Source organism: Carassius carassius, chromosome 19 (genome assembly GCF_963082965.1).
Source record: "Carassius carassius chromosome 19, fCarCar2.1, whole genome shotgun sequence".
Classification (NCBI taxonomy): Eukaryota; Metazoa; Chordata; class Actinopteri; order Cypriniformes; family Cyprinidae; genus Carassius; species Carassius carassius.
In genome coordinates, this window is record NC_081773.1 from 3712454 (window position 1) to 3724545 (window position 12092).

Below are 12092 nucleotides of genomic sequence, written 5' to 3' on the forward strand. Positions count from 1 at the left end.
TAAATTTGTTTTACAATCATTTCAAGCAAAGTCTTCATTATTTTTAGTGTTTGATTTGTATTTATTTTTTAGATTAAAAATGGTTTATATAATTAATGTAAATGAAGAGAGTTTATTTATTTATTGTTTATACTGACCACTGGCCACTTGCTGTTTAAAAAAAATGTTTTTAATTTCTCTAGGCAAAGGTATACTCGATACATAATATATATATATATATATTATTCAGTATACACAAATGTATATTTAAAGTTCTTCAATGGGAAAAGGTCTCCAGAAAAACGGTTAGAATATTTGTAAAACATTTAATTAAATTTATTTACGAGCTGTAAGAGTTTGGTTAATGCTTGTTATTGTACTTCAAGCTTTCCTGATGTCCCGAAATGATATTTATTTACAATTTTACAATAGAATTTATAAAATATATATTTAATTCGAATGCATGGACAGTCCCCAAACCTGTCATGTGACTTAACAGATCCACCGTCTTCTGCTGTGACTTTTATTATGAAAAGCCTTCCTCGCGTGTATTCTGTTGATGTGTTGTTGACGTGGGTTGTTGTGAAATATTAGGGATGATATTGTGACCATATACGTCAGTTGGTCAAGACGTCAATTTCTATACAGGCGCTAGCTAGTTAATACTATAAATTTGATCTGTTAGTGTGAGAATGGACGAATCTAACCGAGCCTCTTATCTGGACGACCCACCGAACAGTCGGCTGTTTCTCGTCACCAGTAAATCCATTACAGAGGAGACTATAAGAGAGCATTTCACAGATTTCGGGGAGATCCAGGACATTCGGGTGGTGAGGGACAAGCAGACGAAAGAGTCGAAAGGAGTGTCGTTTGTGAAATTCGCCAAATCGTCGCAAGCCTGCACTGCGATGGAGGAGATGCACGGCCGAAGTCTGGCCGAGGGGACCAAACCCATCAAGGTGTTTACATGACCGCTGTACAGTCCCAGTGTGAGATCTCAAACAAACCGTGACATGTGTGTCTTGTCCAGGTCTTCATCGCTCAGTCCAGGGCTTCTGGCAGCCACAGAGATGTGGAGGACGAGGAGCTCACCAGGATCTTCGTCATGATCCCAAGATCCTTCACCGAGGAAGATTTAAAAGACACGTTCAAGGCATGCGAATTTCCCTAAAATTAAAAGGAAAATACATTTGGAATAAAGTGGACGAAATGTAATTTATTGGACAATATATGGGGGGTTTCCCCCTTCAAAAATAACAATAATATACTGTAAGTTACTTATGTTAAAATGGCTCATATATGTTAATACACTTTGGATGTATTACTCTTGAGGCATTTCCTGATGGACAGTTTGAAAGCATATCTTTAAAAGGCAGAAACTCAACAAACTTCCAAATTAAAAGGAAATAAATCTAGATAATGTAATATAATATAAACAAAATAGCACATTTAGAAGAGAAAATGTGCATGCTGAGGTAGTGGATCTTTCCCAAAGTCCTTCGCTGAGGAAGATTTCATTTATTTATGTTTCAACTTGTCCTTATTTTCTGAGGGACCGCTTGATAACACATTACACTTCACCTCAAAATTAAACAGCGTGTGAGGTTATATTTCACAAAATGCGAAGATATGTGTTTATAGCACCAATTTTTGTATTCAGTAACAGTGATAGATTCAGTTTAGAGAGCCTATGTGATACATTTTCCATGAAATAAAGCATGGTCCTAAAAACAGGTTAAGCAAACCTTAATTTGTTATATAGTCTTTAATTAGATTTTTGACAGGTTGTGGTCTCTTCCACAGGTTTATGGAGATGTAGAGTACGCTATTATCATCAGGAATAAGACCACGGGTGAAAGTAAAGGTCTGGGTTATGTGCGATTCCACAAACCTTCACAAGCCGCCAAAGCCATAGAAAACTGTGACAAGAGTAAGCATGTCATTTCTCTTACTTTGCTGTTGTTTTCAAGTGTATTTATTAGTGTTAAGTATGAAGTTGTCTGTCTCTGCAGCTTTTAGAGCTATTTTAGCTGAGCCCAGGTCCAAAAATGCATCCGCAGACAGTGAGTATGTCAGCAACCTCAGATCGGAGCACTCTGCTAATGATCCAGGCTCTAACTCCTACACCTCTGGTAAGTGTCAAGTCACTTCATGCTTCTGCGTGCAGTTTTTGGATGCGTGAGGGTTTAGTGTGATGGTTTCACGGCTTGGTGCAGCACTTGAGTCCAGCAGCTACACCACGGGGGACACGTGGACCTCGGACGTCATCACGCGGTGCCTGCTGGTGTCCTCACGGGCCGCCGTCACACAGGAGCATATCTACGGCCTGTTCGACCTGATCCCGGGGATGGACTTCTGTGAGATGCAGAGAGATCAGTACAGCTTCAGCAAAGGTTATATACCACACACTCAATGCTATAATGTTATCTTTGTGCACAACCCTCCTAAACTGTTTTAAAATGTCGTTTTCCCCAAAATTACAAGTTTATCATTGTTTATTCACCATGAAACTATTATAGACGGCATGTGAATTATACACTAATGTTGAAAAATTTGGGCTCAGGTTTGTTTAAACTGAATTAATAGTCTTATGCTGTGTTCACACCAAACGCGAATAGAGCGTTGAACATTTTGAGATCATTCGCGCGTGAAATATATATATAATATATATATATAATACAAAAACCGGTGCTAATTTAAATAAAACAAGTTGACAAGCCAAGATTTGGTGTTAATGAAAGATTAACAATCAATGTTCAAAACCCTGGGTATTTTTGCTCATAGAACATCAAAACCAAGATTTGGTAATAATATAGCATAAATGAAAGATTTACAAGCTATTTTTTTGTAGGCTGGTCATTTTTGAGCAGGAACTAGTAAATTAGTAAAAAAAATATATATATATTTTTGGGTGTATTTTTTTTTTATTCCCTGTGTGAGCAAAGTCAGTAGTTTTTTAGTCCAGTGCGAAAACATTAACAAGCATTTGCGAGAGAAAAGGACATCGTGTTCATGTCAAAATGGCTGGAACACAACATGAGGCTTAAGAAGGAATTTTACTTCTTGTTTTACTCCATTTGTCACTCTTTCCCCTACTAGCTGCAGCAGGATGCTTTGTTTTCAGCGGGACAGTCACGTCACGTCCTGTTCAATGTGCTTTCTTTCATGTCATTCAGAGTCTTCCAGCGTAAACGCTCACATGTGGTCAGAGGACACAACACGCAGACAAAATACACCTGGTTTTTCCTCTAAGCTGAAATCTAACCATTAGTCAGTGGGTAATGACAGACATTATTTAGTCACCTGGTGTAAAGTTTAATCACACATGTGAGTGATTTACTCGCAGATATTGTGTTGTAAAAATACTCCTGAAAAAAAATGTATAAGCATATCAGAATGATTTCTGAAGGATCGTGTGACACTGAAGACTGCTGAAAAATCAGCTTTGCATCACAGGAATAAATTCTATTTCAAAATATATTCAAATAGAAGTCAGTTATTTGAAATTGTAATAATATTACACAGTTTTTTTTACTGTATTTTTGATCAAATAAATGCAGCGTTGGCGAGCATAAGAGAATACTCTTTAAAAACAATAAATAATCTTGCTGACCCTAAACCTTTGAACTGATGTGTATATATTAAATCTATGTTGAAGTTAGGTTTGTTATTCAAACAAAGCTAACATATGACTTCAAAAGGAGAAGATGAGTAAAGTTGAAGGGTCTCGTTCGATTGACGGCATGTGTGTGCTCTGCAGGTCTGGTGCGCTATAATAACCTTGGCTCTGCGGTTTATGCTAAAGAGAAGCTGAATGGGTTTGAGTATCCGCCTGGTAACCGTCTCTCAGTATCTTATATAGACGATGGAGAGGACAGGACGAGGTAGAGTCACCTTTCCATTCAACTCAATATGTCTGATGTTTGTACTTCTGTACACCCTGCTTCATTAAATGCCACGGATCTTCAGTTAGCATTATCTTGATGAATCCATCATTACTTAACCTGGCTCTTCTGTTATATAAGAGGTTGTGGGGAACATAGCCTAAAAACTTTACTAGCTTCTGGGCACGTTTAGGTTGATGTGTTTTTTATTTTGATTGAACTATTATATTGTTAGAAACCGTGCTAGCTGAAGAATATGAAATCTTGAGCTGTATGTATGGAGGTGCAGGTTTATTAGTTGTGTTGTCTGTGTTCAGTCCCATGGGGAAGATGGCGATGCAGCTTGTGGCCGCTCAGATGATGTCTGTGGTGTGGAACGGCCCTTCTGGAGCGCAGCTGATGAACACTAGCGCAGTGAGTAATGTGGGAGAACAATGAGACAGTTCTCAAGATCTCTTAGTCATTTCTGCCAGGTCTCTAAATTAGTGACTTGTTCAGATTTGTTCTACTTTCGTGCTCCATGGAAGACAGAAAGTCATACAGTTTTGGAGCAAAAAATAATTTTCGTTGTTGAGTGAACTATTCCTTTATAAGCCAAAGTTATCTCATGTTTCCACATGCTGTTGTAGTTAATTAATCATCAGTGAAAACTCATTTGTGACCCTGGAGCACAAAACCAGTCATGAAGTATATTTGTAGCTATAGCCAATAGTAATACGCATTGCTAAGGACATCGTTTGGACAACTTTTTTTTTTATTTTTTTTTATGCACCCTCAGATTTCAAATATTTATATCTCGGCCAAATATTGTCAGATCCTAACAAATAAAACGTCAATAGAAAAGTTATTTATGTGTATTAGCTGTATACATCCTTTTCAAAAATGAACCATTATGACTGGTTTTGTGGTCCAGGGACACATATGTCAAACTTACATAACCTTTCAAAAGTTTTGGTCAGTACTTTTTTTTTTAAATATATGTATATATATATATATATATATATATATATAAAAAAAGGAAGTAATTATTTTATTCAGCAAGGATGCAAGGCATAAATAAAGTTACAAAAACTATCTTTTACCATCACAAAAATTACATTTTAATATATATTAAAATCACAATTTTCTCAAAACTATTAAGCTGCGCAACCGTTTTTTTAACACTGATAATAATGAGAAATGTTTCTCGAGCAGTAAATCATCATATTAGAATGATTTCTGAAGATCATGTGATACTGAAGACGAGAGTAATGATGCTGAAAACACAGCTTGTTGATAAAAAAAAATCATTTTCAATATATAAAGTGATAGTTCACCCGAAAATGAACATTTTGTCATAGTTTACTTGCCCTCATCTGTCTTTTTTTCTTCCATGTGCAACGTTTTTAACATATTTTAGCTATTAATATGTTGTTTTTTGTGTGTGTGTGTCTTTTTGTCCAGTTGAACATGTTCTAGAATAAGAATGTCCCTGAACCTAAAACCATCTTTGTTGTTAAAGAGCGCAGTGTTATTGATCTACTTTGAGCTCGTCCTCCATTTGACTTGAGAGACCTGATGATCAGAAGTCATCGAACTGATTATTGACCAGTGTTTATTGTGTCCTGTAGGGCTACACAGCACCGTCTGTAGCTCAGAAAGCACGTGTGCAGACAGATGTAGCTCTGCCTCCTCTGAAGAAGCTGGTGGCGTCTGACAGCGTGCTGAAGGAGAGGCTCTTCGTCATCTTCAACCCCTCGCCTCTGCCTGTGGATGTGCTGGAGGACGTCTTCTGGTGTGTGTGTGTGTTCACGATTAATTTACACACTGCCTCTGATAGTGTTGGACCCTTGTAGTGTACTGTGTCTTGAGGGAACTTATATATTTTCCTTAAGTGTTTTCCTACATGAACACATTTTTTATAGTCTGAATTATTATATATATATATATATATATATATATACACACACCCGCACACACGGTTAAAGATTTGGCAGAATGTAATTTTTTTAATAAAATCTTTTAGTGTTGTTAATGTCTCTAATGTGCAACAATGCTGCATTTCAAACAAAAATACAGTAAAAGTGTTGTGAAAACAGTATGGGAAGTATTGTAACCATATAAAAACAGTTTTCTATTATAATATATTTAAAATTTTATTTCATCCCTGTGATCAGAGTCTTCAGTGTCACATGATTCTTCAGAAATCATTATAATATGCTGATTTGCAGGGTTGCTCCGATCACGATCGGCCGATCGTTATGCGCATCTCGTCAGTAAAGCCGGTTCTCTAATCAGCGGTAAATTCCCTCAGGTGCGTGATTTCACATAGAGCAGCTGTTACTACACACAGCCATTGTTAACTGAGAAGATGCGCAAATCCACGTTCATTTTCAGCGTTTATTGGCGCATCTTCTCAGTTAACAATGGCTCTGTGTAGTAACAGCTGCTCTATGTGAAATCACGCACCTGAGGGAATTTACCGCTGATTAGAGAACCGGCTTTACTGATGAGATGCGCATTAACGATCGGCCGATCATGATCGGAGCACCCCTATTGTCAATAATTCAGAGTGATTTCTGTGACACTAAAGACTGGAGTCATGCTCCTAAAAATTCTGCTTTGCATCACTGAAAAAAGTCACATTTTTTAAGATATTAACATAGATAGGTTTTACTGTATAATTACTTTTACTGGGGTGGTGTTGGCACAGTGGATAAGACACATGCCTTTGGTGTGAGAGACCCGGGTTCGAATCCACTGTGAGACACCAATGTGTCCCTGAGCAAGACACTTAACCCCTAGTTGCTCCAGAGGCGTGTGACCTCTGACATATGTAGCAATTGTAAGTCGCTTTGGATAAAAGCGTCAGTTAAATGAATAAGTGTTACTGTATTATCATATAAATGCAGCCTTGGTGAGCATCAGAACCTTTTATCAGGAACATTAAAACAATTATAAATATTCCAAACTGTTGACCTGAAGTATATTTGAAATTACTGTATGCATGCATGACAATCCTTCCTTGTTTCATAAATCGCAGTAGAATTTTTTTAAAGAGTTAAGATAAGTTCGATTCATTTCCTGTTTTTTTGGTATGTGTGTGTGTTTTCTCCATGCAGTCGTTTCGGTTCGCTGATGGAGGTTTACTTGGTTCCAGGCCGGAATGTGGGATATATAAAGTATGCAGACCGCAAACCTGCTCACGAAGCCATAGCACTGCTGCACGGTAAAGTGATTAACGGCATCAAGATGAAGGTCATGCTGGCCGACCCACCGAAAGAGGAATCACACAAACGCCAGAGAACTTACTGACCTTTGACCTCCCCACAGACTCGGGTAAGTAAGCTCAATAGGTAAAAGACAAGCTATTCACATATTTTTGAATCCACCACAACATTGTTATTTCTGCTCTGAGTCGAAACGAAGATAATCCAGGAGCAATGTGAAAGTCATGACAGAGTCTTTAATACTCTGTAGATGGTTTGTTGTTGAGCTCCAGAATAAGTCGATGACTTGAGACGTGGTGTAGCACTGACAGCTGAACTTAACTGCTCCTATGCTGCCCGAGAAACAATCCTTCTCTAGAAATGTCTCTTTTGGTCTACTTACATGAAAGGATTTGTTTGTCTTTCTACCAGTCAGACAACATAATGTCATGCCAGTCAAACAGAAACATCTTTTCAAACAATGCATACAATGCTTTTAACATCATCCCTGTCTTCTGCCATTGATTTGAGCTCATACAATTATCCTGTGGCATTTGTATGATATTGTTCAGAAGTGCATGTGTGAAATTTCACTAGCACTAGTGGCAGGACACGGAGTTACACTTGTTCTTTCAGCAGCCTGACAGGTTTTCACAAACGTTTACTAAATAATCTTGTGCTCAACAAGGCTACACTTATTTGATCAAAAAGAAACAATATCATACTAGCTAAATAGTTTATACTAACTGTCTTCTATTTTCATGTTTTAAATAGGGAGGTCAGATTAACGTGGTAACTGAATGAATCCGTGTTTTGAACGAATCGAGTGATTCAAAGATTCGAGAGTCGTTTATTGAATTCCTGAATGAATCAGCCGTTCGAATTAATGAATGAAGCATAAATATTATAATTTCATTTAAAAAAAAAAAAAAAATAATAAAAAATAACCTTTTAAAGGGTTAGTTCTCCCCCCAAAAAATGTAATTACGTTATCATTTACTCAAACCTGAATTTTGTGGAGACTGTTGGTAACGAAGCTGTTTTGGTTACCAATGACTCTCACTGACTGAACGTCGCAATGGAAATATTTCTCAAATTATCTTCTTTTATGTTCCATAGATAATGTTTGGCCATTGTAGCCTAAACGTTTACGTTTATTTGATGTCGAATCAAATAAAATAGTCCTTTCTAAACACACAAATAGCTTTAACTAACATTTTGGGGGTATTTTCACAGCCAAATGTAATTTGCGATTAATTAGATTAGTTAATCGACGCATCAAAAATTGTAAAAAATAAAAATATTGGAATGGGCTGACAGCCCTAGTTTTAAAATGTAATTTATTCTTGCGATGGCAAAGCTGATTTTCGGCCTTCAGAAACTGTTTAGTGACTTTCCCTCAGTGGCTCTGGTCTAATGCAACAAAATGAACAGTTCAGGATGCCACGGGGAATTATGGGATGTTTGTTTTAAAGCCGTCATTCCATAAACTGGCTAAATGAATGGTGTTTTGTAGTTAGTCTTCATCAAAAGCACAAAAAATATGTACAAAATAATTATGTGAAAATTCACAATTATAACCATTATGGTCAATAGCAAAAGGCTTCTTCCATAGGTGCATCCCATCATGCACTGAGGCACTATTCTGTGATGTGTGGTAGTATAAATAGTGCGAGTAGTGTGTTCACGCTGAATATTCCATAAAGAAAAAGGGTGCTTTAAATACATGGATGGTGCACTTAAATATCCGGAAAAATATTGTGTGGCATGTTGAACCCTTTGTGTGTCATTAAGTGCTGCTTCATGCTATTATTGACAGCAGACAATGGGACCATTGTTTAAACCAGGGGTGTCAAACTCAGATCCAACCCTGCTCCAACACACAAACCATATTACTGTAGTTCTCAACTGAGCCTGAAGGACCTGATTAACTGGATCAGATGTGTGTTTAATAAGGGTTTGACACCCCCAGTTTAAATTATTCATATACATTTAGTGGCTGAAACATTATTCTAAAAGTTGGTTGCAGATTTCTTTTAATGGCAACTTTGGGTTATGAGGTTAAGACATGAATGGACCCATCATTCAACTGAATTCTGAGCAGTTTCTCAAGATTGTGGACTTGCAGAAGTGTGACTGTGCTGTGTTTGTTCTTACAGAGGTTAAGATGACATGACGCATGACCCCGACATGACAGGACGGCTATTTATGATGACACGACCTCATAACGACGGACACTGACTGCCTCACTGCCGTTTCAGTTCTTTAAAAAGTGTTTTACTGTCTCTTTTTTTTTAAATTCCTTTTACTAATTGAAGGGACTTCTTTTGTGTTCTACAAAGGTTTGGAAAAATAAAAGCTTGAGTAAATGATGACAGGATTGTTACATGTGAACTATCTCAGTCAACAAAGGTGACAGACAGAGCTTCAGGAGAGTTTGAGCTCGTGCATGGCCTCTATGTGTCTGTATGGAATGAGCAAATAAAAAGAGTTTGACAAGTGAAGTTTGTCTTACATAGCCTCTTTATTTCTTCTTGATATAACAGTTGAAACTGTCCTGGAGTGTGTTTATGTGTGATATCTTACACAGGTGATGTTAAGTACCTGCTCCTCAGACAGGCTGTGTTTGCCTGATTTAGAGAAGTGGGCTTCACTCTCCTCTTCTGCTTCTGGATCGTTCCCAATATGAGGTATGCCAGGGTTTGGATTTTTGTGCCAGAGGAGGGCACTTTGGTTCAGACACAAGGGGAAATAATTCTACTGAAACTACTGGTAAAGGGATGCCTACTGAAAGAAAATCTTTAAGCTCATTCTATTTTAATACAGTGTTCAAAAAATATTAAGAACACATTTTATGTATAATGAGGTTCTAACATGCCTTACATTTTTGTGTTAATATTCATATATTTTGATATTTTTTATCAGGCTTGTTGCAAAACAGGAAATCCTATTAAAACACTATACTGCGCAATAATATGGGGTCAGGAAGATTTCTTATAATTTTTTTAAATCTTCATGATGCAAATAGTTGCAAAGCAGCTTTACAGAAAATTTAAGTTTCTACATAATTTTTAGTAATAGCTTATTAGTGGTGACTATCTCTATTTGATGTCCTTATGGCAGAAATGTACCGTAAAAATAAAGCAGTTTATGTAATTAGAAGTTAATACTTTAATTCAGCAAAGACACAATACATTGATCCAAACCATTTTTAACTGTACAAAAGATTTTTATTTTAAACGTTATATTCTTAGAATCCTGAAAAAAAAGAATTGTAGTTTTAAGAAAAAATTAAGAAACAACTGTTTTTAAGGTTTTTTTTTTTTTGAGCAGCAAAATCCTACACTTTTGAATCGCATTGTAATTCTTTTTATTACTATTATTACTTTTCTATTACTATGCAATCTATTATTTATCACTAAAACAAGAAGTGATAGTTTTGTCAAATCAGTCAAGTCATAATGGTATAACCAACATGCAGGAAGTCATTTTACTGTCATGTGACAGAAAGGACATAATGGTAGTCTCTTAAAATATTTATTATCATTAAAAGTAAAAATATACATCACAACATGCAAAATTAGCTCAGGTTGTCAACTTTTCAGTGGTATGACGCCAATAATTATGAACGAATGAAAAAGGTGCAATATATTTTTTAAGGTCTAAAGAAAATGTATTATTTATAAAAAAAGAAATGAACATAATCCAATTTTTTTTACATTTTATTTAGATTTAAAAAATCCCCCCTTGAATGTCAATATTCATAATTATTCCCTGATATATGAATTAATTTTAAAGCACTACATACATCTTTTGCAAAACTCTATAAACAGTTCTATACATTACACTGTAATGAATCAACCTTCATATTCATCCGGAAGAAGGAGGCGGGAACCGGCGGACAATCAAAAACATTTTAATAACAAAATAAACACAAAACAGCGCACCAGCCCCTCACGGACGACTGGTGCGCATAAAATAAAAACCAAAACACAACTAAAAGCCCAGGCCTGGTCCTCTCTCGTCCTTCACTGTCGTCGCTCCAGTTTTATATCCTTCCATCTCCTCCATGGGCCTCGAGACCGGTGGGACGAACAGGTGTAGTTCATCTCCAATCACTCCCCCGGCCTCGCTCCCATGTCCCTCGGCCCCGCCCCACTCGTCACATACCCCCATCGCCCCTCGCAGGCCGGGGGGTACTCCCGAGACTGCGCTCTACTCCCCCCCCCCCTCCCTCCGGGGGGGCCGCTCCCGGGGACCTGCGGGAACCTGGGGGTAGGACAGGCGAGGCGAGAGAAAAGGAGATGGAAGGAGGAGCGACAGAGACGAGAGAGGGGAGAGAGGAAAAAAAAAAAAAAAAAAAATTCCGGTTCCCAGACGCACCGCTGCTCGGCCCTCCACCAGCTGGGTGATCTCCTCCGCGGTGCCTGGCGGTGGCACTGGACGGCCCTCGGCGGACGGCACGACACTCCTCCGCCGCACGGTGGACGGCGACGGCTCCTCCGGTTTTGGGCAGCCGGCAGGAGTCCCCCGTTCCCTGCTCCTCCCCGTTCCGGCGGAGGCAGCAGGCTCCGGCCACCTGGCGAACGGCGCCGACTCCTCCGCTCCCTCACGGACGGCAGCCGTCTCTCCACATCGTGGGCGGCCGGTAGCGAGCTCGCCCGTCCCCGGCAACTCGCTCCAGTCCACCGCCTCGAGCGTCCATGGCGGCACACTCCTCGCCAGCTCGATGGCACCGCGGATTCACCACAGCGGCGAGGGATCTTCAGCAGCGCGTCCCTCCTTCTCCCGGGCTTCGGCACCACTGTAATGATATCAACCTTCATATTCATCCGGAAGAAGGAGGCGGGAACCGGCGGACAATCAACAACATTTTAATAAAACAAAATAAACACAAAACAGTGCACCAGCCCCTCACGGACGACTGGTGCGCATAAAATAAAAACCAAAACACAACTAAAAACCCAGGCCTGGTCCTCTCTCGTCCTTCACTGTCGTCGCTCCAGTTTTATATCCTTCCATCTCCTCCATGGGCCTCGAG

General features: G+C 38.7%; 1 protein-coding gene across 1 annotated transcript; it reads left to right on the forward strand.

Moving 5' to 3' along the window:
* The first annotated feature begins 642 nt into the window (after positions 1 to 642).
* On the forward strand, positions 643 to 9555 carry LOC132094890 (RNA-binding protein 45-like). The gene is made up of 10 exons (XM_059499538.1): positions 643 to 938; positions 1010 to 1132; positions 1783 to 1909; positions 1992 to 2111; positions 2196 to 2372; positions 3740 to 3863; positions 4181 to 4277; positions 5474 to 5637; positions 6965 to 7181; positions 9211 to 9555. Exons 1-9 carry the CDS (start codon positions 672 to 674, stop codon positions 7155 to 7157), a joined length of 1392 nt encoding a protein of 463 aa, XP_059355521.1. The 5' UTR covers positions 643 to 671; the 3' UTR covers positions 7158 to 7181; positions 9211 to 9555.
* Positions 9556 to 12092: the final 2537 nt, after the last annotated feature.